The sequence below is a fragment of the Gasterosteus aculeatus genome, chromosome 18, assembly GCF_964276395.1.
Source record: "Gasterosteus aculeatus chromosome 18, fGasAcu3.hap1.1, whole genome shotgun sequence".
In the NCBI taxonomy this organism is placed as follows: domain Eukaryota; kingdom Metazoa; phylum Chordata; class Actinopteri; order Perciformes; family Gasterosteidae; genus Gasterosteus; species Gasterosteus aculeatus.
This window is the reverse complement of record NC_135706.1, coordinates 869,164-895,168: the sequence shown is the minus strand read 5'-3', so window position 1 is coordinate 895,168 and position 26,005 is coordinate 869,164. Positions and strand designations below refer to the sequence as shown.

The window sequence follows — 26,005 nt, the reverse complement described above, 5'->3', positions numbered from 1 at the left end:
TCTATTTTTATGAATTGGTCATGAAAGTAGTAGATCGTTAAAGTGGATTGAGGAAAACATTCTTTCAGTACCCATGTAGGATTAAAGGAGTACCCATGTAGAGTTAAAGGAGTACCCATGTAGAGTTAAAGGAGTACCCATGTAGGGTTAAAGGAGTACCCATGTAGGGTTAAAGGAGTACCCATGTAGAGTTAAAGGAGTACCCATGTAGAGTTAAAGGAGTACCCATGTAGGGTTAAAGGAGTACCAATGTAGAGTTAAAGGAGTACCCATGTAGGGTTAAAGGAGTACCCATGTAGGGTTAAAGGAGTACCCATGTAGAGTTAAAGGAGTACCCATGTAGGGTTAAAGGAGTACCCATGTAGGGTTAAAGGAGTACCAATGTAGAGTTAAAGGAGTACCCATGTAGGGTTAAAGGAGTACCCATGTAGGGTTAAAGGAGTACCCATGTAGGGTTAAAGGAGTACCGATGTAGGGGTAAAGGAGTACCCATGTAGGGTTAAAGGAGTACCCATGTAGGGTTAAAGGAGTACCCATGTAGGGGTAAAGGAGTACCCATGTAGGGGTAAAGGAGTACCCATGTAGGGTTAAAGGAGTACCCATGTAGGGGTAAAGGAGTACCCATGTAGGGTTAAAGGAGTACCAATGTAGGGGTAAAGGAGTACCCATGTAGGGTTAAAGGAGTACCCATGTAGGGGTAAAGGAGTACCCATGTAGGGGTAAAGGAGTACCCATGTAGGGTTAAAGCTCTTACTGACGGGAAATGTGCTCCAGGGTGGATGATGAAGGGAGACATCAGGAGGGAAGACAATGAGGAATGAGGCTTAACTTGGAAACGAGCCCACGGTTGTTTGGCTCACAATCTGTCAGTTGGGGATTAAAGGAATCTCTTTTTTAAAATAAACGAATACCAACACAGTATTTCATGCACCAAAGGAGAAGAGATCACTGCACTAAACAGGGAATACGTGGCAGACTTCAGTTGAAAACAACTGACTTTCCCTGTTAATGTCTGATAAGAGCCCCCCCCCCCTTAACACAACACCAACTCCCCCATGATCCCGGCTTTCACGCTAAAACCCAATCCACACACGCACAAATACGCACACACGTGCCGAGGTGTTGCGTCCTCGCCTGCTTTCACTTACTCCCCAGCGTGTCCGTGTCATGACCCTGGCACGCAGCGCCGGCGCTCGCCGACTCGCTGCCCGAGTCCACATGTTTCCAACTTCTTTTCTATTGCCCTCAGTTGTTTTCGTCTTCCCCTCCTTGCTCTCTTTCTGATCTTCTCTGTGTCTGGGACGTTCGTGTAAAGGCGTAGCCGCTAGGTGCGACATCCAAACACTATGCTAACGATTAGCATAGCAGGTTCGTTCCCATCGACCAAACCTATTTAAAGTGTTGAGGGAAACTTCTCTTTTCCTAGATGACGTTGGCTTTTGTATCAGACCTACCTTTCAAAATAGATTCCAGAAGACAGGAAGGAGGTATCAGTCCAACGCTGAAAGTGTGTTTTAATCTCCGGCTGCATTCCACGTGACGTAACAGACGTAACCAAGGAAGCCGAGGTTACTGGTCGGGTTGAAGTTGACGGATAATTCGCTGAGACAGTATTTAAATGTTTACAATGTTGTTTATAGACCAGTTCGGCTCGAGGTCCGGATGGGGACTGAGACCTGGTGCATCTGCCTCAAAACCCAATGATGAAAATAAAAGAAATACTGTCTTTTAATTTAGCGAACAAATACTCAAGAGACAACTATTTTACTTCCAAATACACATTATTGTTGATGACAGTTGTGGACTTCAGTTGTGGAGGAAAATACGGGACAAATGTGTCCGCGATGAAAAGCAGCAGTGTGGATGCACGAGACAATAAAGTCTATGATCAATAAATAAATAAATAGACGTGACTCTCTAGGTGGTCTTCAACAAAAACACGTCACTCCGCCTGTTGTTCTGGAGGTGAATCGCTCTGCAACACACGCAGAACCATGAATTGACACAAGTGCGTCGACGCAGATGCAGACGCAGACGCACTCGCCGGCCTTTAATGTGATCCTTGAGTGACAATACACATCTGGACTTTATCTGATTCATTCAATACAATCAGCCGTGTTTCAATGTTTCCTTCTTTCCTCACAGGCTGAAAAACCTTGTTTAGTGGGAATGTTCTGATTAATTTGTGTCGGCATCTTCAACAAAATATGACTTTTTGAGGTCAGGTCAAGTCAAATGTACCAAATAACTTCCAGAAACGAGTGAACTCACAGTGAAAGGGTCTAAGATTTAAGATGAAAATGCGTCAACTTTCTAGCCAGACATCACCGTGTAGCAACCTGTCGACCGCCTGGTTGTCCCGCCCTAAAGCATTTATTGTATATATTAAAAAAATGAATATGTACCATATTTTAATGAAAGCACGTTGAGCTGTATTAAAGAAGACTTGAAGCTAGAGATTAAGAGCATAAAGTCATGTTTATAGGAATTAAATGAATCAGGAAGTTTCTCATAGACTTCTATACAACCAGAGGAGTCGCCCCCTGATGGACAGCGGACAGAATGCAGCCTTAAGGCACATTGACTTCCCAGAGCCGGGAGTTGCTGCCTGGAAATAACTAAAAATAAGTGCATGATGTAACTTTATTGCATGTAGTCTAACATGAAACAAATGAGTTTGGTGAGAAAAGATTGTCTGTAATTGTGACAAAATGATAAAAAAATAAAAATAATTGTTAATGAAGTCAGTCAAACCGCAAATTCGCACCACCAGGCTCGTTCTTGATGGACATTTTGTGAGTCAACCGTCCTGCGTCTCCTGACTAGTCTGCCCAAACAGACGTAGACTGTGGGTATAAACCATTGGTTGTCTGACTTACATCACTTTAAACATCGTATGAACTCAACGTACTTGGTGCAACAAATGACTGTAGATATTATGTGAGAAATAAAAGACATACCCGACCTACAGCGTTAAAGATGCATGCATACGTATTGTGGCAAACCAGGAGGAGGGGCCGAGCCAAGACGGGGGATCAGGTTGGGGGGGTGATAGAGGGGGGTGTTACCCAGTGCAGGGGCTGCAACCGACTGGCAACTGGCATTGGGAACACCCGCAGCCAATCAACCCAATTGAGAGGTGACTGATACGGAGGGGGGCTGAACGGCAGAGGAGGAGGAAGAGGAGGAGGAGGAAGAGCACCGTCAGCACGCGAGATGACTGGCTAGAATTATCGCCCTTTCACGCCTCTCCTCTGTTTTTCCCCAGGACGAGTCATTGAGGACCTGAGACCCCGACGGGAGGAATTTTGTGTTGTTTTTGACTCCCCGAAGTTATCAATTAAAAGGATCTTTCTTCTGTTATCTGCCGAGTGTGTCTGTTCCTGAAATCTCGCCTCCACATCCCCCGGTCCGCCACAGTATAATGTCTTTAGTTGTACACATCTTTGTTGGTCTTCGCTAATTATCAAATGTAAACGTGTACAAGAAAAAACTGCAAAATCTAAACAAGTATCATGTGACAGTGTAACATTAAATAACTAAGAACACACTCGGTGAGTTTAGTCATTTCAGTGACGTTACGTTATGTTCAGCATTATGAGCTCCACATGTCCCATGTTGGACAACGCTGCAAAATGGACACAGAGAGCAACAAATCCCAAATAATGTCCTGGTGTTTCTTCAGTCTCATTTGGATTTGCTGTGGAAGCTTCATCTTTCCCCAGAGGTCTCATGCTGTATTAGATCGTAGGGCCATAGGATTACTTGGCTCTGCCGCTGCCATAGCAACGGGCCGACGGAGGGACCTCCCAGTGGAGGAATGCTGTGTGCACTGGTCTCCATGAAGATACAGTTATATAAACACTTGACACAAATCCTCAAACACGCCTTGTGAAATGCTACGTTGTGTTCAGACACTTGGAACTTGGATCCAATGTGTAAACAGACAGAACAGTTTTTCACTTGCGCTGTCGTCATGACGTTGTTGAGTGAAAGATGCATCTGTGGAGGAAATCGATCAGGAGGTCAGACTGCAGCTGTGATGTTCACACGATGTGTTGTCTTTTTGTGTTTCCTTTTAGTTCTTTGCTGTTAACTATCTTGTATCTTGATGTGTACAATGTGTGGCTTTGAGGTCGGGATCGTTTACATCTATTTATTGTTGTAGTCTTCTTTTGCGCCTGACTTTGTCTCGTATGAGGATGAAGAAAAGCTTCCTGTCGGCACTCTTTTCTGGCTCGCTCACTGACCCATCCAGGCCTCCGAGTGCTGGAGCAGCCTTTAGATTCATTCCACAGGAACATTTGCAGGTTTCGGGGGATGCAAGCGGACCTGCTGCTCGGTGACGTCCAGCGGTAATATTGCACAACGGGGTTCTAAAGGGATCCTGAACCGGAGGTCCGGTCATAAGAGTCCGCTGTGTGAAAGCAGCTCAATGAACTCGCTGGTTGGGGAGTTAGAAAGAGAAAAGGTCACAACCAACTTCTGACTAAACTCCATTTACGGTCGTTTTCCGTTTTCCACGCCTGTCAGGGGGTTTCCCAGCAACCAATGCCAAAGCAGAAAAACTGTTTAAATATGTGGATTGTAACAAAAAGAAAGTGAACTAATTGACCTGCTCGGTATGTTTTTTAAGTATATTCATAACGTGTACTCACTGCTGTCTTTTTATGGTTAAACACTGGTTGCGTGCAGAGCATGCCGGATGACACATTGGAGAAAGACACACACATGCTCATGTAACGCCTTCAAAGTGTGCGAATGGGTACACAAAGTACAGAAACATAATCATACAATTTCCCTGAGCTAAACTGATGGCGCCCAGGGAGGAGAACACAAAGAGGACGATGAGGACCTCTGTGGTCGGCTGCTACCACCTAGTGGAACTATGAAGGAGAACAATCACTTCATCAACACGGCTCTGTTCTGAAGAGAGATACAAAGCTTTCTGTTTCCCGGGTAAGCTTGTGTGTGCAAGTACCAAATATCACCCATTAATTATTATGTAAGGACCATAAAACCAAAATGCACCGGCAAGAGTCCTTAAATGTAAATTCTGCTACTTTTTTTAACCCTGCGGCTTTTACAACGGTGCAAGTCACAACCAACCGGGCTGTCGGAGGAGGAAACAGATAGAAGATAGAAAAGAATTTATCAACTTGTCAAAATCAAAGTTACGGAACTTTTAACTCTGTCTCAGTTTAGTCGTGACCCCTAGTTCACCGTCTCTTTCTACACAGTGTACTCGTCAACGGTGCCACCGGGTCCTATTCTAGAACCGCATGAACCCAGAACCCCCTTCAGCCCGGACCCCCTGCTATGCCCCGGTTACATGAGCAGAGCGGCCGAGGATTATGAGGACATTTCAAATTCAGAAACAGCGTTCCTGCAGAAATACAAGCACACATCTCATGAGTCATATCTCATGTCACAATGTCACTCAGAGGTGATTTGTCACTAAAAAGGGCGCAGTGTGTAAAAAGTGTGCATACTTCTGTGCATACACACACACACACACACACACATATATATATATTATATATATATAAATAATATATATTGCACGGTCGGGGGGATATACTGTACATACATGCATGCATAATACATGAAAAATGCAGCTTAGTGTTGTAACCCTGATCCTCAATCGTTCATTTTTGGTTAAAAGAGAATATGCATGTTGACACATTTATACGCACTATAATGTCAACTTCTACTCATCTAAAATGATTGATATTGACTAATTATGATGGGAAACAACATGTATCAAGGAGAAATGGAGTATTTTTTGATCAAGCTACCACAAAATGAATTTGAAAGCGAACTGAATTGTAGCATCATCATTAAAAACAGACGGTCATCTGTTGCTATGGGAGATTCCTTTAGTGTAATATTGGAAATGATCATAAGCGTTCATTGCAAACTGGGAAAAGCTTATTTTTTAAGGTTATTTTCTCCTTTTATACTAATCGTAATATGAACTGATACCACCAGATAAAATAATGAACCACCCAACATACCATCTAAGTAGAAGTCAGATCTATTCAATCAAACTTTATTTGACATTACAGAATGATTGACACACCAAAGCAGCGTGGTTTGTTCATTATAGGGACGTTTGTTCTCCTACACTGTCCCGTTTAAGCTCACTGTGCGTGACGCCGCCACACCAGAACATCCGGCTCTACCTGGACCAGCAGGACCTTCGTGTTTTCAGTCCCGTAGTCCAGTTTCGCTCCTGCTGGGGCGCCTTGTTGTTGTTGTTGTTGTTGTTGTTGTTTGGGGGACTAAACAGGAAACCTGCACCTGTGACTTCACGCGCATTTGTCTCTGCGTTGGATGACGTCACGTGGTGGTCACGCAAAGTGCCTTTAGGAGCGTCTCTCCTCAGCGCGCCGCCCCCTCGCGTCGGGGGCCGTCGGGGGCCGTCGGGCCGGCTTGTACACGTCAGCAGTCCAGAAGTCGAGCCGACATGTGCCGCCGCCGCCGCCGCCGCGTCCTCCTCCTCTTCCGGGTGTGAGGAGCGCGTCGCCGCCTCTCGCCGTCCGGGTGAGTCAGCCGCAGCCCGCTTCCTCTCCGGCGACGCCTCGGCTTTCTCCTGCCCGTCTTCGGCCTCCAGCGGGACGCACTTTCGGCGAGTCGCGAGTCTCCGACGAGCCCCGGACGCGTTCCCGATGGAAGCCGCGCGGTAGTCCGGCGCAGCGCGACGATGAGGCTCCGGCTGCAGAAGCGCAGCCTGCTCGCGCTGCTCGGCGTCTCCTTCGTGCTGGTGACGCTGCTGGTGACGACCCGCGTGCTGCTCGTCCCCGACGAGGTTCCGATCGATCGGCCGCCGCAGAGGTTCGACTTCGGTTCGCTCGCCGCGCTCAGCAGGTCCGTCTACAACGCCAACTACCGGCAGAGCGTGTTGAACGCGGACAAGTTCCCCGGGGAGCCTCGGCTGGTGCTGGTCGTGCAGGTCCACAACAGGCCGCAGTACCTCCGGCTGCTCGTCGCGTCGCTGGAGAAGGCCGCCGAGGTCCACGGCTTCCTCCTCATCTTCAGCCATGACCACTTCTCAGAGGAAATCGACGCCATTGTGCAGGGGGTGACTTTCTGCAGAGTGCTGCAAATCTATTTCCCCTTCAGCACACAGCTGTATCCCGCCGAGTTCCCCGGGAAGGACCCCCGGGACTGCCCCCGGGACATGTCCAAGGACAACGCTCTGAAGACGCGGTGCCTGAACGCGGCGCACCCGGACGCCTACGGGCACTACAGGGAGGCCTTCATCACGCAGACCAAGCACCACTGGTGGTGGAAGCTGCACTTTGTGTGGGAACGCGTGCAGGCCGTGCAGGGCTACGGCGGCTTCGTGATCTTCCTGGAGGAGGACAACTACGTCCTGCCCGACCTTTTCCACTACTACAAGTCCATGATCGAGTTCAGGAAGGGCGGCTGCCCGGATTGCGACATGCTGGCGCTGGGCAACCACGACGCACTGACGGATTTCACCACGCTGTCCAACAAGGTGTCCACCACCGGCTGGATGTCCACCAAGCACAACCTCGGCATGGCCATCTCCAGGGAGGTCTACTACAAGCTGATGGGCTGCAACAGCGAGTACTGCACCTACGACGACTACAACTGGGACTGGACTCTGCAGCACCTGTCGGGAACCTGCATCTCCAAGCCCGTCAAGGTGCTGGCCGCCCAGGCCTCCCGCGTTCTCCACACGGGAGACTGCGGCCTCCACCAGAAGGAAGACTGCCGGCCCGAGTGGGCGTCGCGGAAGGTGGAGGAGGCCCTCCTCGCAGCCAAGGACGGCCTCTTTCCTCCGTCTCTGGTGCTCAAAGGCGCCGAGGCGGCGGAGCACAAGGCGCACGTGAAAAACGGAGGGTGGGGAGACGTCCGAGACCACGTTCTGTGCAAGAATTACGCCAAAGTTCTTTGAGCTCCGACTTTCCCACGAGGGCTCATCGGTATTCCTTATATGTGCCATTGGTCTGCGACACAGAGTGCGCTAATATTCTGCTTCCAAGAACCACGACCAAGCGTTTTGTTTTCTATCGCCAAAGTTGCCAAAGAGCCTGTTGATGTTTTGTTGATGATGCTCCTCCAGGCTCAATGTCAGGTCACCGCGTCCGTATATCTCTGGGCGGCCGGTGGGCCGACGCGTCGGGATGGATTTATTTCACGGTGGTGGGAAATCAGAGTAAACCTGCATGCATTTTTTTCTTTTTCCAATGAATGAATTGACTGGGAACATTGCACAGGGTGTTGTCTATTCACAACCACATAAATGCTTTGGCGTGATTGACTTTCATTGATTTTATGAACGGTAATGCTTCTCATAGTACGGTGCAACATCAAGCGGGTAGTTTCACCGGGTCTTGGATGAAATGTGTGCGATCGTGAGTCGACGGGGGATTTGTCGATTGTGCAGTAACTGTCTCTGGAGTTTACTGATGACTTTTATTATTTCCTGCACACGATTCGTGTCACTGAATGTAACTTCATGGCAACCAGGGGTCCTTTTGTTCAGCTGACGCCACTTAATGAGTCCGCTCACCCGCATCCAGCCCTGGTCTGCAGCGGCCGGATCTTCTTGTTTTCACTATTTGCTTTCTGATAAGTGAAAAGTGACCCTTTGGAGTTTTGTTCTGCAAACATCAGGGTCATCTGTATTTTTGTAGTTGCACCTTTGATAGAATTGTATTTTGGGATATTGGCATCCAAATGAGAACAGGATTAAATGTATTGGGATTTTCTAAAAAGATGTTGCATTGATATGAATAGTGGGTGAGCACAAAAAGAAATCCCACTGTAGTTGTGCCTCTTTTTAGTGTAAAACTACTGAGAGAATGAACACAAGCCCGTTAATGGCAATATAGCTTTAAATCTGACCAAAAGTGCCTTTTTACTTTCTGCTTCGACTTGTTTTAAGATCTTTTTAAAGGTGCACTGATAACGTTCATATCGGTGCTGGGGCTTTGTGGTGTAACTAAATATATATATATATATAATGTTTGTAGAGGAAATGGAATGTGAATGCATCACTTTGGAAAGAGAGAAGTGCTTTAATGTGATATCGACGTGCCTTATGGAGATTCCTGGTAAAAACAATCTGAAGAGAATGTTAATGAAATAAATACATCTTTATTCTTGAGACGGCCCAATACACAAAGACACGCGTCCTTTATGAACTTTATTTTTTGTGGCGTGTTGCCTTTTTGTTCTGATAATCAATAGCTGTTCATTGCTCTCAATGTTTACCAAATGAGGTAAAAATAAAAGGCTGAATCTTAATGTTTGTCTCATTGTACAACAGAGGTGCCAGATTATATATTTTTAATAATGTTGTAGATGTTAACTGAAATGACTAATTCCCATGGAGGTCTCCAGAAACTACAGAATGAACCTCCTTCTATTTGATTGTAGTTGAAACGGAGACAGTGTTTACTGGGTCAGCGTCGGCCGTCATACACATGTAGGTCATCTCACAGGTTTGCTGAGACGAAGACGTTTTAATATTTCTACAAACGTACCAAATGGATCTCGGTCAGTTTCTTATTTATCCCTTATCCCATCTGTTTATTCAAGGAATGTATTGTAAAAGTAAACTTGATGACTGGAAGCATTAATTGGAGTATTACAGGGGGAGACTCCGGTCATTCTTCTAAATACAATATTTTCAGAAAAGAAAGCGCCTTTTTCTTTCTCTGCGTCGTTGGGACCACTGAGTTACACAATGACTCAGTACCCGGAAACTTTTGAGCAAACGATGAGGTGATTCCAGGAACAGTGAAGCAAAGCGTCACCGAGATAACCAGTCCAACGACAAACAGCCCATCGGAGCGCGATGTGACGAACCAAACAGACGCCCATCTGACGTCGGGGGTATTTCCTGGATCGCGTCACATGACTGAAGCGTGCGCGTTCATTGGCCAGCTTCCGTTCCGTGTTTACTTCCGGAACTAAATTGTTGTCAGTGTCAGACTTTCCATAAGGACTATTAAACCTCACATCTTCAGCACCGGAACGACAGGTAATCAGTCAAATACACCCGTTATTTAAACGAGCTAAATTGTTTTTTTCCCCCCAGTTGTCACAAATTAAATTCATCATGTTTACATTTCCACAACGGTGTAGCCAGTGTTAGCCTGTTAGCCGTTAGCTGTTGCTCACGGGAGTTTACATTAAAGACTCTTGTTTACAACAACCGGACAAAGAATTGTGAAAAACCATTTGAAGCACGCGTAAGTAACACCGCGTTGTCCCGCTCGGTGAGTCTGGGAAGGGGAACCAGGCCGACACGTCCGCTTTGAAGCGGCACAATGACGCTAGCCGTGATGTCACACAAGCTAACGCAACGTTAGCTAGCGCTGCCTCCCACCGACATGTTTTAACTTTACGGCCCGCCGGCGGACGTGTGTGCAGAACACATTCCTTAACCGCTTGTCATCGTGTGTCTTTCGGCCTCCTCAGGTGTGTCCTCGTCCTCAGGATGGCTCACTGGTTTCACAGAAACCCGCTGAAGGCAACAGCGCCCGTGTCCTTTAACTACTACGGAGTGGCAGGCAGCCCCGCTGCCAACAAGATATGCAAGTACGTCTGATCGACCTCCGATGGGTCGCCAACCGCTTCTCCAGTTGGACTGACCGCGAGGACAAAAGTCCCCTAGCGCTCTGACGATGACGTAATGTCCCGTGGCGTCCTATTGTTGCTGCCGTGTGATCACAGGCTCCCCAGGGTGCCACTGCCTGCTGGGTGTTTCTAGAGCATCAATTGATTGTGACTTGTTTGACACATTCAGTGACCTGAGGACGAACCGGGCCAGACTGCTGGAGATGTTCACGGATGTCACCTGCAACCCTGAGATCATGAAGAATGCAACAGACGCATACTTCTCCCTCCTCCAAGGTGTGTTCAGGTCTACTGCACAATGTCGTCTGTTGATGAAAAAAAGGGATGCACGGCTTATGATGCTGTCCAACGAGTGGAATTAGAATTCTCCAACCTTTTTAAGACGCTTAAATCAAAAGGAAAACTGTGATGTTAAAAAGAGTAAAAAGCCAAATAAGTATGTTGTAGTAAAGTTGATGATGATGAAGGTCATCATATGTTTTCATTCAGACACATGATGCAAAAGTGATTGTTCACCCTGCGGAAAACCTCTTTTTTTCTCTTTAACACTGGTCCATGTATATAGGCTTCATTTCATCCTTGGATGGAACCACTCAGGAGAACAAGATGAGGTTCATCCAGAACTTCAAGTGGACCGACACTTTACAAGGAAACACGCCGAGGTAAAAACCAAGTTTGTGCGTGCCGTGTCGTTGCAGGCAGGTTGTGTAGCGACTGCAATGTGTTTTGCGGAGGAGAAAAGCAAACGATTGTCTGTGCTTTCCAGTAGCTCTCAACCACCTCGATGAAACTCTTCATTCATTTTTACACAGTGCCGCAAATATTATGGACTCCTGAAAGGCATTCTGTGCAAAACTGCTACTACTTGTATTCTTAGTGATGGTGCCAATCATAGATCTACTGCCTGTGTAACCCACCGTCTCCCCTGCCAGTGCCCAGCAGGATGCCATCTTTGAACTGGTCTCCATGGCCTTCAACGTAGCCCTCTGGTACACCAAGTTCGCCTCGAGACAAGCAGGGAAAGAAAAGTATGGGCTCATTTTTGCCGTCTGCATGGTTGCACTCATTCATATTTAATCGTCTCATATTGATCAACGCTTTGTTCCCATGCGTCATACTTGCTAATGTCCTGTTTGTCTGCCGTGTAGCGTGACGGAGGCTGAGGCGAAAGATGTTCACCGGAGCCTGAAGGTCGCTGCTGGAACCTTCAAAACCCTCAAGGTGAGATGCAGCGACGTAGAGTCCAGACTTCCTAAGGAACGTTTCATATAGATGGATTTGATAACTCGTTGCTTATGAACACGCGTGTATTAATCTGCGGGGTGATTCTCCTGGGGGGGGGGGCAGGTGGGTTAGTGCCTGATACGACGCACCTCACGTATCCTCCCATTGATGCAGTTTCTAGACACACAACGCAAAAAGCCAAATGCTTGGACAGACAGAGAAAGAATATGTCAAAAAGACGTGTCTGTTTGCTTCAGGACGTCCACGTCCCTCGTCTCATCACTCCGGCGGAAAAGGGCCGAGACCTGGAGCCCCGCGTGATCGACGCGTACATCATCCAGTGCCAGGCAGAGGCGCAGGAAGGTGAGGACGCTCCGTCCCCATCGTGAGCCGACGGAGTGTCTCCTGAAGCAGCAAAACACTGAATCATAGCCGCAAATGAAGCAATCAGAATATTAAAGGATATTTCTATGACAAAGTGATATTAGCAATAAAGCGGTTCACGGATCTGACCGTAGATACTGATGCTAATCACCATGAGCTTGTCTTCATGTTCCACGTGTCCCTCAGTGACGATTGCCAGAGCGATCGAGCTGAAGCACAACGCCACGCTCATCGCAGCGTTGGCCTTCGAGACGGCAAACTTCTATCAAAAAGCAGGTGAGTATTTTTCTCTCAGTACAACACTTGTTTGGTTTATAGTTTGAGGGGGGGGGGGGGGGGGGGTCTATGGTCACTGACTGCACAGTGACCCCCAAGCAAACGCCTTCTTTCCCTTTAGAAATGGCTGTTTGTTGTCCCATGACGCAGCTTTCCAAAACCTTCTCTGCTTTCATCTCACGGGGAGAACAAGACCACCAGTGCTCGTATATAACGGCAAAATATACACGCGTGTGTCGTGTTATCTCCATGTGGGCTTTTTTAGCGGACGCGTTGCTTACGCGTGACGAGGCGCTTTGGTAATAACACGCGATGCACACGGAGCCGTTACAGGTCAGCGTCTGTGTCCGCAGACCACACGTTGAACACCCTGGAGCCGGAGTGCAGCGGCAAATGGAGGAAGTACTTCCAGCTGAAGCAGCTCTTCTACATGGCTTACGTAAGTACTTCCTGCTCGCGTAAGGCCGGCGGCCTGGAGGAAAGCCCCTCCTCCCCGTTTCACTTGTTACCGCTGCCCCGTGTCTGCAGGCCTACTGCTACCACGGACAGACGCTGCTGGCGAGTGACAAGTGCGGTGAGGCCATCCGATCCCTGCAGGAGGCGCAAAGGTGTACGTACATACTGTCAATGCATCTCTACCTGTGTTTGGTGGGCTCTCCTCTTCTTTCACGTGAGATTAGGTTTGTGTGACATGCTTGCAGTACATCGTCCGCAGTGTGTGACTCTAAATGCCCGTGTTCTTTAGTTCCCTTTGTCTTGGACTCGCCTGCAAAGTGGTTCTAATCCGAAGCGTAACGGCGTGGAGTTTGTTTGCGCAGGTGCTTCCTGTGCGTTTGTTTCCCACGCGTTGAAGTGAAGGCTGCTCTCTGTTCAGGCTACTCGCACGCCGAGGCGCTGTGTAAAGAGTACCGTCAGACCAAAGGGCCCGGCACCACGGCCAAGCCCTCCGAGCAGCTGTTCTTCCTCAAGCTGGGCGGCCTCATTAAGAACACGCTGGAGAAGTGCCAGAGGGAGAACGGCTTCATGTGAGTGAGTCGGGACACAGATGCATCCAGACGGATTCTGCAGAAACCTCATCGTTTCACTGTTGCTACCCATGGTTGTTTCCTGCAGAAGTAAACTGTTGCATACAGATATTGTTGCCCTGAAGCCGTGACTTGTGACCCACTTCCTCAGATACTTCCATAAGGTCCCGGTGGAGCCGCCCCAGCTCGAGCTGAAGGCCAGTTACGGCTTGGCTGAGCCAATCCCCTTCGAGCTGCCGCCCCTCAGCCAGCAGTGCACTTCTGAAGTCTACGCCACCTTTGACCTGACCAAGGGGGCCAAAAATGACAAGGTACCGAGGGGGTCCTGGCTTAGGCCGAGTGACCGTGCGCACGTTACACGAAAGGCGTTGTCCTGGAGACCAGCTACTTGCAAAAGAAATTAGAAGGAAAGATGCTCATGAGTAGGACTGCAGTATTTTTTGGGGGGGGGGTGTGGACGGTCCTGCTCCAACCCACCCAACGTTAGCTGGCTTCCCTCGCTGCCAAGCACCTCTTTCCTGTGAGGTCACGTGACCCAGACCACGTGACAGAGCTGTATGTGTGTGTGTGTGTGTGTGCGTGCGCTCATGTCTGTTCTTTGGTGTTGCCCTTAACTACCAGGCCAAGCCCAAGGAGGAGGAGGTGAAACCAGTGAAGGAGCCGGATCTGAAGCCTCAGAAGGACACAGGCTGTGTCCTCTCCTAAACGCCTCACCCCTTCCACCCCCACGCTTCACTTCCATCGATCGTAATGTACATATTATTTTTCATCTGTGGTGTTTTGCTCTCCTGCATTCGGCTGTGACCGCTGCTCCTCACGTCAGGGCCAAAAAAACACGTTTAGGAGAAGATTGGAATCTGTATTAGAAGTTCAAGTGAAGGTCTTCACACGAGGTCATTTTAAAGGGCCTCTTGCTTTTCAGCGCTGTGGCAGCGGCCTGGTGTATACCAGTATATAAACCCACTGCAGCGGATATGATGATCTGCTGACATTAAAACACACTCCTGATAATCAACAGGGTTAAAGGTAAAGAAGTCGTGGGCAGAACAAGTCATTTGGTTTGTTTTAGCGGTTTACAATCAGTACTTTAATCACATCACACGTGTACCTTAGTTCTGTTACACGTAACATAGCTGCTGTTTCTCTTTTTTACTTCTACTCATAAAGGAAATCTTTTATTACTGGATGAATCAATCATGCTGTGATATTCATCCCTAATTAATAGTGGTTTAATTTATCTCTATTGTAATGTACTACTTGAGCTGAATATACGACATGTACTTTGTGTGGCTCGTGTTGAGTTGGTGCGGTGCACGTAGTGCTCCTCTACACGCGTGTTCCTTGGCCCTAAAAACGCATTATCCATTATCTGGCAAACTCTGTAAACTATATTAGCTCCTGAAATCCGCTGCTGGATCCCATCGTAGAGGCGGATGTGCAGACGGGTCAGTGGATCGGGTGAAAAGGCTTATGACCATTATTCTTTATGCCTGGAACAGCAGCACTGACCGTAGTTCCTTTCAAGGCCAACTGTGTATTTAAAGCGTGTGTGAGATCACGTGACCTGTAGCACATCCATCCTCCTCCAGCAGTGTCCGTCATGTCAAATCATCATACTAGTCCATTTACTGACAATCTGTCATTCATTTATTGCTTAGTGCCGGGCAATGGTTTTATTTCAATGGATATTAATCATGTGTTTTTCTTTTTTTTTGTTATTCGAAGAAAATAGACAATAAATAGATATACGTTAAAAAAAAAAGATAACGTTTTCCCCTCCACGTTCATAAGATTGTTCCGTGCTAGTGGAGATTTCTAAACGTGAACACGTGTAGCAGAAACATATTCGATCAATGACATGCTTCAACTGTAATAACAATATTAAAGTGTTTAAATAACCTTTTCCGTTTAATTGAATAATCATATCTATTTACACCGAGGAACCTGGGGCTGTAAAAGTAGAATAAAGAAATCCAGCTTGACTCAGTTTGATCTTAATCGGTTGCACGTTTGCTGATGAGAAGGAGGAGCTTAGTTAATCCAGGTGTACACAGCTGGATCAGTGCACGTCCTCGGCTTTCTTAAGTCGACCACGGTGTCCATCACAGACCTTCTGATGCACCAATAGAGAAGACGCCGCGCGCAGCATGAACCTGCTGACTAACGATGGAAACCTTTAATATGATTGTTTCACGTGTTGGTTTTGTTGCTGTATCTGTGTGTGTGTGCTGGTTTTACTGTAAAGTGTCTTTCAGTAGCCTACCATGTAAAGCACTAAATGAATAAACTGTAGTATTATTTAGCCTACTTTGCCTTAACAGTGAGCAGAGGGAATAATGTTCCTCTGGAAATTCACCCTAAAGACTCATTTCAGACCCTTATTCACAACGCGAGAATGTTTTACAACCTTATGCACAAATCTCTATAAACTGTGTCTCATTCTAAATATCTTTCTACAATTAATGTTTATTCAGAACAAACAAGACCGGAAACAAGTCCAGATGAAATATAAAATAATTTTGCAGGCTGGTAAGAGTCTGGTTTGTAAAAGGTGTAGAAATAACCCGATGAACAAGAACGGATTTAGTAGTTAAGAAGAAGGCTCATTTGTCTGGTGGGGGGGTATGGGGGGGGGGATGGGGGGGGGCACCAGCACCAGCACCAGAACCAGGCTTCACCCCATCTGAGGAATTGGCCCTTGTTTTAGACCTCGGCAGCCTGTGATGGGGGGATTCAGGGTGGGACAGATACTGACGGTGTCCCACCTCTTCATACACTCTCCATCACATCATCAAACACAATCACCGTTTATACGGAATAAAATCCTCTTTGATGTGACACGTTCTTCTGTGTCCATGAAGGTAACAAAGATGTGAGTCAAGGACTTCAGGGCCAAACACACACTGACACACTTTGCCGATTTAAAACCAGCAAAGCTCCGTGTGACGCTGAGATCAGAGCGGCAGCTGATTTAACACACGAGGTTACAGAAAATCAAGATGCCGACGTCCAAAATCAGAAGTGGAGGCTTCAAAACAAACCGACGGCGTCTGTCTGCCTGTCAGACCCCCAACATACATCTACTATATGACATTTAATAAGATCCAATATGCGCCATGTACATATGAATGAATGCGATGGTTTGTTTGTGGGGACATTCAGGACCCCAGAAAAGACAAATAGTGGTTTGAAGGTTTACGATTGAGAGCATGACGTAGCAGCAAAACAAGCCCGGCCCCCTCCACACGGGAAGGACACGGACCGCCTCACACGCCTCTGCGAGGACAATAAGGCGTGCGCGGCTGTATTTGGGAGTCTCGGGTTTCAGGTGTGACTCTTTGTCCTGAAGCTGTTCTTCCCCACGAAGCAGTCGGCCGCCGAACGCAGCGACGTGAGGGAGACGTCTGAAGAATGAACCACAGCCACCAGGAAGTAAGTGTTGTAACGGCGAGGCAAGACGAGCACACGCGTCCGCTCTTAGCTTGTGTTACGTAACCAAAGGGTTAAACGTCGAAGTCAACCTTTGGGAGCTCGTGCCTTGTGGTGAGTTTCCTGCCGGAGAGGAAACAAGAAAAGCATAACGTGTGACGCAGAGACGTGTCCGATCTGTCAGCCGTCACCAGACGAGTTTGGGAGTCCTGCCCTGTCCAAACAGACGAGGATCATCCACTTCTCCAGCGGCGAGACTCTGGAGCAGGAGGACAGTGAGGAGGAGGAGGAGGAGCAGTCAAACAGGCCTCCCTTCAGAGAACCTGCAGACCGGGTTGGTAGTGAGAGAAATGTCACGTCACAGCCGATATGTAGTTGTGTCATCGGTTTGTATTCCCTGCTTCTCTCGCAGACGAGGTTGTCATTCAAGAGTGTGGCCCTGCTGGTCGGGAGGATTTCAATGCTGAGTACGCTATGTGACATTTAAACACATATACATACAATACAATAGCCGCGTAGAAAGTCTCACTCGTTGTGTCATTCTTGCCAAAATGAAGCGTGCGACTTCGTCGGAGAAAGGCTAGCTGGTGCTCTTGGACTGAACGCGGCCAAATACCAGTACGCCATAGATCGGCACCAACGCGACCAGCAGGTAGCGTCCAATCCAGGAGCTTTACTTCCTGCATAGTGACCGTTCTAGTTACACACTGAGAGACTTTCCTTGCACCTCACTCACAGACGGCAAGCAGCCGGGCCAAGGACGACCCGGCCCCCCACCTCTACCCCGGAGCGGAGGGTCGCGGTCATTACGGAGCAGCAGGGGGCCCAGGCGGTGATGAGAGACATGTGGAGACAAGTGAAGGACGTCACAACAGAGCCTATGAAGCAGATGATTGTTATAAATAAAATAGAAAGAGAAATGAGGTTTGTGATTGTATGTGAAGCTCTTGTTCATGAGTTAAATAATAATGGTGTGGTGGCTTAACTGGCATAACAGGAGGAGTGGGAATATGCTCAAATAATATAGAAAAGCGTAAAAAGTGTTTTCAGACTGAATAAGCAAAGCGTTCCCGGTTCAAGACGAATTCGTGGCAAAGTTTAAAAAAAGCAAAACGTACCGACGAGGATGGGATTCGAACCCACGCGTGCAGAGCACAATGGATTAGCAGTCCATCGCCTTAACCACTCGGCCACCTCGTCACCGGTACTCTGGCTGCTCCATAGAGAGATTTAACCACCAGTACTCCACCACCTCCTCCAGCCTACAGGACTGCGTTACTAGATAGAATAGAATAGGACGTCATTTAACGTCACGTGTTTTATCGGACTTAGTTGATAAACCACAAACACCAAAAACGTTTAAAACGGCAACCGAAAATAAGGCATTTCCTTTTTCGATTAAACAGTAAAACAGACATTCAAAGACGTACATTGGCGTATTTTACCTCCTCGTTTAAAATTTAGACTCCTATTTTTATGCATCCGGAATAAGAGACGGTTTGACGAGGATCAGCACAGAGAAGTGTCGCCGCCTACAGGCGGAATCAGACACTTCACTTCACCTTCAGGCAGAGAGACCCGACTTGCAATGACCTCAATAAACTTTCAAATCAACGGTTTGCAAAGGGATGTTTTGGTGAAGTGGAGAACACTAAATTAAATCTAAACACATGTTGGTTTTGTGCTTCTACGAGATGTTATAACAGAACAACAAAGTGAGCCAGACAACAATGAAATATAGTGTGAAGAAAACCACCGCAGCCTCTTGCACATAAAAATAACCCTTTCATAATCAGCTCACCAATCAGTAACACCGCAGAGCCAAAGTCCCTGAGTTACTCTGTGCATGAACTTCCTTCAGGGGCTGAAGGTCATATCTTGTTAGCAGGCGCATTGAAAGCAGAGCGGCGGCGCGATGGAGCGAGGCCTGCTGTGGTTCGGCCTGGTGGCCGTCGCCGCTTCATACGCGGTAAGTATTCACTCACGATGAGGGAAGAGTCACGTGAGGGCGCCCGGTCCTCACACTGCTTTCGTTTCATTCAGATACCCCAGATACCCGTTTCCCCTGAGGTGCACGGTACGTCACAACTCAACCACAATGGCGCCGAGGAGAGCAGAGCCTGAGCCTTGTCTCTGCTTGTTTTCCAGAGGTGTACGAGAACGGCGAGGACGAGAACCCCCTCCTGAACCCCGGTGAGCTTCACCCTTTGGTCACGGCTCCGGATGCTGCAGTAATGTGTGTTCATTTGGGTTGTGTGTGTTTGTGGTTTAAACATGATGACTCGTCGCTGCGCTACAGGATTAGACGCCAACCTGCTTGAAGGAGACATTTTAACTCCAGTAAGTTCTTTTCTGATGGGACTGTTTCCTTATTAAGGAGAGAGAAATGATTATACTAATTCATTGGTGATTTGTGCTTGATGACATTATTGGGACGGACTGATGCTTCTCTTGCTGGATCTCTATACAGTACTTGAGTCTATTACGTCTATTTCAGCCAGGGGCTTTATTGTATGGGTGTTTTTATGAGCTCTGATAAGGTTTATGGTCACAATTGTTTTGGTACCTTTTAAAACACGTCTCGTGGTACAGGAGGGAAGGAATGCAATGGTTAACAAAAGATACAGGTGGACGTTTCCAATTGCCTACATCCTGGGTGATGATCTGGGTGAGTTTTCATTTTACTGCTCTCTCTTTTCCATTCAATGATTAAAGAATATTCTGACCTCTTTGGTGCTTGGATTCTCAGATCTGAACGCCAAGGGATGCGTCCACCAGGCCTTTGAAATGTATCGGCTGAAGTCTTGCATTGACTTCAAGCCTTATGAAGGAGAGACGTCCTTCATCAAGTTTGTAAAGAGAGGAGGGTAAAAGACAACTGTTTAAATTAAAGCAACCTGATCACTCTCCTTTGAACCGGTTTGGAGTCTAAGTCGACTGTTCCCGCGACGGCCAGGTGTTTCTCCAGCGTTGGGGACCAGCAGACGGGACAGATTCTGTCTCTGGGTTCGGGCTGTGACCACAAGGCGGTGATTGAACATGAGCTGCTTCACGCTCTGGGGTTCTACCACGAGCAGTCGCGCACAGACAGGGACGACTACGTCGACATCTGGCTGAATGAGGTGACGCCAGGTACGTCTGATAGCACACAGCGACCTTCGACCCCTCTGAAGACATCTTAGGTAGTGGAGGTAGGAATGACTAAATCATCGTGAAATTCTCCCGGCAGGACTGGAACACAACTTCAACAAGTACAACGACGACTTCATCACCGACCAGAACACGGCGTACGACTACGAGTCCGTCATGCATTACAGACCCTTCTCCTTCAATAAGAACGAATCCATCCCCACCATCACCCCCAAAATCCCACAATTCTACAACATCATCGGCCAGTACCTGGACTTCAGCGAGTTGGACACCCTGAGGCTCAACCGAATGTACAACTGTTGTACGTATGCGCTTCGTGGTTCCGTTTTCATACTTTGTTCATCTTTCTTCTCGGAAGTGGAGAATGGACCAAAACTTTGAAATGCCCATGTTCCTTCCCCAGCCGGCCCGCTCACTCTGCTGGACCAGTGTGCCTTTGAGTACGCCAGCATATGCGGCATGATCCAAGCCGCCAGCGACGATGCCGACTGGGTCCACACCAAGAGCGGCCCGGGCGCAGAGGATCACACCCTCCTGGGGAGATGCAGAGGTCAGCGTGAACTGTTGTCTCCCAGCAGACGATCCCTATGACTGACGCCATGAAGGAACAGAAGGTGACGGAGCGTGTCCTGTTCTTGCCCACACTAGACGCTGGGTTCTTTATGCACTTCAGCACCATGACGGGGAGGCCTCTGGAGTCTGCACTGCTGGAGTCACGAACACTCTACCCCAAGAGGAAGCTTCAGTGCCTGCAGTTCTTCTACAAGATGACTGGAAGCCCAAAGGACAGGCTGGTGATCTGGGTCAAGACGGATGACGGCACAGGCGTCGTCCGTAGACTGAAGAAGTTACACACCTTTTATGGTAAAATATGACTTGGCCGTGTTTACGTAGTGCACATTTTGCAGCAGTCATCTGAGCCGCATTTGGACATAGCTTTGCATCAAGGGTAAAATTCCTTTGTACATTTGTTTAGCTGCTCGGTAGTTTGAAAAAGATATTCAAAACACGTTGTCTATGACGTCAGACGACATACAAGCTCCACTGTTACCTACACGGTTATATATAGAGCTTTGCAATTTGCTTTTTTGCTGACTGTTAGCATTTAGCGCTGAGGCATCGCTAGTCTAAGGGGAGGTAGCCTTGCTCTGCCCAAGGTTGGATGAGCCTGCTTATCGGGGTTTCAAAGGATGGTTTTCCCATCTTTAAAGGCTAGAACATGCGTCTGCGTCTTTACGCGTCGACGCACTGGTCTCACTTCCTGGTTGTAAAGTCCTGCGTGTGTTGCAGAGCGATTCACCTCCAGAACAACAGGTGGAGTCACGTGTTTTGTTGAAGACGACCTGGAGAGTCACGTCTTTGTGTGTGGAAGTCGCTGGTTGCTTTATTTATGTATCATAGACTTTATTGCCCCGTGCATCCACACTGCTGCTTTTCATCACGGACACATTTGTCCCGTATTTTCCTCCACGACTTTGTCCCCCTCGTTTGTGGAGATCTCCCTCCATGAATCAGAGGCCATCCGGCGTCCTCATAGTCCGCCAATGACGGCTTGTACAAGCGCTCATATTTAAAAGCTCTTCAATCTGATCCGTTCTCTCGTAAACGTTCTTCCTTTTAATAACGGCCGTATTGTGCTGTGAAAACGGAGACGTGAGACTCTAAAGGACGTAGTCAGAGACCAATCACAGCCTGCTGCTGCAGGAGGCTGCGTCGCTTTAGACGCTAGTCGAGAAAAATGGGTCGACTCACGCAAGGAGGTGTGAAAAGACACGCAAGGGACACGCAAGGGGGCTCATAAAAATAACAACATCTCATTTTCCAATTTTAGTTTTGTCTCTAGTTTAGTGCGTGCTGATGAGTGCAGCGGTGCCAGTTGTGACAGAGCCGGCTCAGCTGTTTGCAATAACAAGGCTCTGGATTCATTCTAAATTGACAGTTGCATTAAATATTTCCTCCAACTCCAAGAAAATGAAGTGAAGTATTTCCCACTTGACTCATGCTTTTCCTCTCGCCCTCTCGCTGTGACGCAGCCGATTCCGATCACACGTGGAAGATCGCCCACGTCCCAATGGAGGCAAGGCAGAAATTCCGCTATTCTTTCCAAGCGGTGCGGGGCGACCCCCCCACATCCGCCGGTGGCATCTACATAGACGACATCAGCCTGACCGAGACGCGCTGCCCCAACGCCGTGTGGAGGATCCAGAACTTCTCCAAGATCCTGGAAACGGCCAACGCCAGCACCGTTGTTGACAGCCCTCGTTTCTACAGCCCCGAAGGCTACGGCTACGGTGTCCGCATGGTGCCGCTGTCCTCTTACAGCGACTACACGGGCAACTACGTGGGGCTGTACTTCCACCTGCTCAGCGGGGAGAACGACGCAGTGGTGCAGTGGCCAGCGGTCCACAGACAGGCGACCCTGGTGGTGATGGACCAAGACCCCGACGTTAAGCTGAGGATGTCCTCCGCGCGCAGCCTCACCACCGATATGAGGAACAGTAAGCGTGATCGATTGGACCATAGATCCATTTTAACAATAAATAGTTACATATTGTGGCCAACAAATAAAGATAAAGTCTCTAAATGGTTTATTGCAGATCTCAACATGTTTTTCCAGTGTTCTTGGTCGATTCAGACAGAAAGTGAAGAAACTTGGACAATTGCAGAGTTTAAAGTCTCACTTCAAAATTCAATTCAATTAATTTTATTTTTTAAAGCCCAAAATTGCAAGTTACAAATCTGCCTCAGAGGGCGTTAAAGTCTGCACACGTACAACATCCTCTGTCCCGAAACCCACCATCAAGTGTTCATTTACCCCAAACCACTGATGTGAACGCAGAGACACCAACCGAGTGTCCACATCTGTGTCTGTGTCCCGCTCAGCCTCGTCTTCCCCTCAAATCATGAATTTGTGTCCAATAGTGTCCATTTGTGCTGTTGGTCCATTGAGTTTCTTTACTTTCAAGCTCTAACGTTGCCGCCTGAGGAAATCACCGACAACGTAAAGCCGTCGGAGGGAATCCGTCTTCACGTGGCAGTTCTGTCTCCTTGTGTCCTCTAGCATCAGACGGACAGTTGTTTTGGGACAATCCCTCCAAGGTGGGGACGTATGACCCTTCCTGCTACTGCTACAGAAGCCAATCGTCGGGCTGGAGGAACTTTATCAAACACTTTGACCTCATGCGGCGCAACTACCTGAAGAACGACGACCTCATCATCTTTGTGGACTTTGAGGGTGAGTTGTCATCTTGTTCCGTATTGTCTGTTATGTGTTGGCGCCAACGTGACGGTGATCATTTCTTTGTCGACAGACATTACATCACTGATCAATACTGAAGTTCCCATCAAGCCACAGTGAGGTCACACGGGATTTGACACCATGACGGACTGGAGGTGAGACATCAGACCTTTTCTCTCGATTACCAAATCACACTTGTACGTTGACACATTTTTATTTCCTCCTTTGAAATGATCAGATGCAACAGCTGGGACGGAGAGAATGACCTGTGAAAATGAAGAAAAGATGGAGGATTATTAATAGACACATTATAAGAGATTTCTATCATAATTGAAAACAATGAATAGTGTTGATCCATGATCAGCTTTTAAAGAGAATCATCATTTCAAACCACGCAGTTGTTTTGCATCAATAAAATCTGTTAAAGTAGGTTGCTAACAAACTAGCTTGTGGTATATTTGTTTTGGAGAAAGGAACTCATTAAGCTTTAAATTGACTTGCATTCATATTTGTTATAATAATAATAATAATAAAAGAATAATCGATAGAGGGTAAAAAGTCAATGTAGTATGTCATCATTATAAACTTGTATAATGTCTTAAAAATAATAAAGAAGACGGTGTATCATATGAAATGATTAGTAGTATATTATTTTCATTCAAAGCACCAAAGGAACTTATAGTATTAGAAATGTAAAAGTATGCTCATATAAAAATGTCCAGTTAAGACGTCTAGTATGTCGTGAGAAGCCTATTGTAAAAAAAATAAACAGTACAGTAGCTGAAGCACATTATTGCATATAGGAAATATTGGTATTAAACCGCTTAACTGATGTTGCACTGGAGTGTATCCTCAGTTTTGATTTACCAAAAGAGGTAGAGAGAGAGTGAAGAGACTTCGTAGATGTTTCAGTGGGACAGAAGCTGGAAGGAAGGACCGGCACCGCGCCGGCACCTCGCAGACACCGTGCAGACACCACGCAGACACCGCGCAGGCACCACGCAGAAATCTCGCAGGCACCACGCAGACACCACGCAGGCACCGCGCAGACACCTCGCAGGCACCGCGCAGACACCACGCAGGCACCACGCAGAAACCTCGCAGGCACCACGCAGGCACCACGCGGAAACCTCGCAGGCACCACGCAGACACCTCGCAGGCACCACGCAGAAACCTCGCAGGCACCACGCAGACACCTCGCAGGCACCACGCAGAAACCTCGCAGGCACCACGCAGACACCTCGCAGGCACCACGCAGAAACCTCGCAGGCACCACGCAGACACCACGCAGAAACCTCGCAGGCACCGCGCAGACACCTCGCAGGCACCACGCAGACACCTCGCAGGCACCACGCAGACACCACGCAGAAACCTCGCAGGCACCGCGCAGGCACCACGCAGAAACCTCGCAGGCACCGCGCAGACACCTCGCAGGCCCCACTTAGACACCTCGCAGGCACCACGCAGAAACCTCGCAGGCACCACGCAGACACCACGCAGAAACCTCGCAGGCACCGCGCAGACACCACGCAGAAACCTCGCAGGCACCACGCAGACACCACGCAGAAACCTCGCAGGCACCACGCAGACACCACGCAGAAACCTCGCAGGCACCGCGCAGACACCTCGCAGGCACCACGCAGAAACCGCGCCGGCACCTCGCAGGCACCGCGCAGGCACCTCGCCGGCACCGCGCAGGCACCTCGCAGGCACCGCGCAGGCACCTCGCAGGCACCACGCAGAAACCTCGCAGACACCGCGCAGGCACCTCGCCGGCACCGCGCAGGCACCTCGCAGGCACCGCGCAGGCACCTCGCAGGCACCACGCAGACACCTCGCAGACACCTCGAAGGCACCGCGCAGACACCTCGCAGGCACCTCGCAGACACCTCTAATTATTTTATTATTTATTTTATTTCTTATTTTTTTTTGTAAAGTATAATGATTAGTCATTTTTGGCACATCAGTAAAATATGATATTTCATCAGAGAAAAAGTTTTCAAGTTACATGTATGAAAATTGTAACTGAATGTAAAAATCTTTCTTACTCCTTTTTTTCATTGAGTGGAATGAGAATATCCCTCTACTCCCACTTTACCTCTATTCTTTATCTTTATTCTCTATATGATGTCAAAAGAATATTGTATAGCCTATTGAAATATGTCATACAAAACACAGAATAATACAATACCAAAAAAATAAGTAATAAATTGTATTAAATTATAAAGCATAGACAAAGGTGAACTGTCTTTTTAGTAAAAAACCTTACCATCTATCAAAAAGCAACCAAAAAAGTAAGTAAAAAATATTAGTGTTTTCAAACGATTAAAATATCAACATGCAAACGTGTTAGCTTGCTTTATCCATCCATCCATTGTCAAACCGCTTATTCTGCACACAGGGTCGCGGGGGGGGGGGCTGGAGTCCATCCCAGCCAACTTTGGGCGATAGACAGGGTACATCCTGGATTGGTCGCCAGCCAATCGCAGGGCAACACAGAGACACACAACCATTCACACTCACATTCACACAACTACGGGCAATTTAAAGTCCCCAATTAACCTGATCCCCAGAGCATGTCTTTGGACTGTGGGAGGAAGCCGGAGAACCCGGAGAGAACCCACGCAGACACGGGGAGAACATGCAGACTCCACACAGA

General features: G+C 47.9%; 4 protein-coding genes, 1 long non-coding RNA gene and 1 other non-coding gene across 6 annotated transcripts; 4 read left to right on the top strand and 2 right to left on the bottom strand.

The window, feature by feature from the left end:
- Positions 1-6,026: 6,026 nt before the first annotated feature.
- Positions 6,027-9,282, top strand: si:ch73-91k6.2 (alpha-1,6-mannosyl-glycoprotein 2-beta-N-acetylglucosaminyltransferase). The gene has a single exon (XM_040160175.2). The coding sequence runs from the start codon at positions 6,707-6,709 to the stop codon at positions 7,925-7,927; it is 1,221 nt and encodes a 406-aa protein (XP_040016109.2). The 5' UTR covers positions 6,027-6,706; the 3' UTR covers positions 7,928-9,282.
- A 538-nt stretch (positions 9,283-9,820) lies between these two features.
- On the top strand, positions 9,821-15,975 carry brox (BRO1 domain and CAAX motif containing). The gene is made up of 13 exons (XM_040160174.2): positions 9,821-10,021; positions 10,462-10,581; positions 10,790-10,896; positions 11,186-11,282; positions 11,553-11,648; positions 11,769-11,841; positions 12,102-12,207; positions 12,415-12,504; positions 12,858-12,943; positions 13,033-13,114; positions 13,379-13,529; positions 13,681-13,840; positions 14,151-15,975. The coding sequence occupies exons 2-13, from the start codon at positions 10,481-10,483 to the stop codon at positions 14,232-14,234; spliced, it is 1,233 nt and encodes a 410-aa protein (XP_040016108.1). The 5' UTR covers positions 9,821-10,021; positions 10,462-10,480; the 3' UTR covers positions 14,235-15,975.
- A 797-nt stretch (positions 15,976-16,772) lies between these two features.
- LOC120807799 (protein FAM177A1) lies at positions 16,773-17,879 on the top strand. Its single transcript, XM_040160176.2, has 5 exons — positions 16,773-16,961; positions 17,143-17,292; positions 17,371-17,425; positions 17,516-17,610; positions 17,697-17,879. Exons 1-5 carry the CDS (start codon positions 16,941-16,943, stop codon positions 17,862-17,864), a joined length of 489 nt encoding a protein of 162 aa, XP_040016110.2. The 5' UTR covers positions 16,773-16,940; the 3' UTR covers positions 17,865-17,879.
- On the bottom strand, positions 16,813-18,485 carry LOC144389419 (uncharacterized). Its single transcript, XR_013453449.1, has 2 exons — positions 18,404-18,485; positions 16,813-18,236 (listed from the first exon to the last, which is right to left on the bottom strand). It is a non-coding gene; the product is annotated as an uncharacterized LOC144389419 (long non-coding RNA).
- On the bottom strand, positions 18,077-18,158 carry trnas-gcu (transfer RNA serine (anticodon GCU)). The gene has a single exon. It is a non-coding gene; the product is annotated as a tRNA-Ser (tRNA).
- A 335-nt stretch (positions 18,486-18,820) lies between the features above and the next one.
- mep1a.1 (meprin A, alpha (PABA peptide hydrolase), tandem duplicate 1) lies at positions 18,821-23,980 on the top strand. The gene is made up of 14 exons (XM_040160173.2): positions 18,821-18,927; positions 19,002-19,035; positions 19,107-19,151; positions 19,258-19,298; positions 19,551-19,626; positions 19,708-19,825; positions 19,915-20,090; positions 20,188-20,409; positions 20,512-20,658; positions 20,757-20,972; positions 22,142-22,606; positions 23,170-23,343; positions 23,420-23,501; positions 23,585-23,980. Exons 1-13 carry the CDS (start codon positions 18,874-18,876, stop codon positions 23,464-23,466), a joined length of 1,815 nt encoding a protein of 604 aa, XP_040016107.2. The 5' UTR covers positions 18,821-18,873; the 3' UTR covers positions 23,467-23,501; positions 23,585-23,980.
- The last annotated feature ends 2,025 nt before the right edge of the window (positions 23,981-26,005 follow it).

What these genes read in the sequence shown, in the direction of transcription:
- si:ch73-91k6.2 (XM_040160175.2), top strand. Translation starts at nt 6,707, where the DNA reads ATGAGGCTCCGGCTGCAGAAGCGCAGCCTGCTCGCGCTGCTCGGCGTC.
- LOC120807799 (XM_040160176.2), top strand. Translation starts at nt 16,941, where the DNA reads ATGAACCACAGCCACCAGGAA. An exon ending in TCAGAGAACCTGCAGACCGG is followed by an intron (nt 17,293 to 17,370) that starts GTTGGTAGTGAG and finishes CTTCTCTCGCAG; the next exon opens with ACGAGGTTGTCATTCAAGAG. An exon ending in GGCACCAACGCGACCAGCAG is followed by an intron (nt 17,611 to 17,696) that starts GTAGCGTCCAAT and finishes CCTCACTCACAG; the next exon opens with ACGGCAAGCAGCCGGGCCAA.
- brox (XM_040160174.2), top strand. Translation starts at nt 10,481, where the DNA reads ATGGCTCACTGGTTTCACAGAAACCCGCTGAAGGCAACAGCGCCCGTG. An exon ending in GCTGCCAACAAGATATGCAA is followed by an intron (nt 10,582 to 10,789) that starts GTACGTCTGATC and finishes TGACACATTCAG; the next exon opens with TGACCTGAGGACGAACCGGG. An exon ending in GAACCTTCAAAACCCTCAAG is followed by an intron (nt 11,842 to 12,101) that starts GTGAGATGCAGC and finishes TGTTTGCTTCAG; the next exon opens with GACGTCCACGTCCCTCGTCT.
- mep1a.1 (XM_040160173.2), top strand. Translation starts at nt 18,874, where the DNA reads ATGGAGCGAGGCCTGCTGTGGTTCGGCCTGGTGGCCGTCGCCGCTTCA. An exon ending in CATCCTGGGTGATGATCTGG is followed by an intron (nt 19,627 to 19,707) that starts GTGAGTTTTCAT and finishes TTGGATTCTCAG; the next exon opens with ATCTGAACGCCAAGGGATGC. An exon ending in CAACCGAATGTACAACTGTT is followed by an intron (nt 20,410 to 20,511) that starts GTACGTATGCGC and finishes TTCCTTCCCCAG; the next exon opens with CCGGCCCGCTCACTCTGCTG.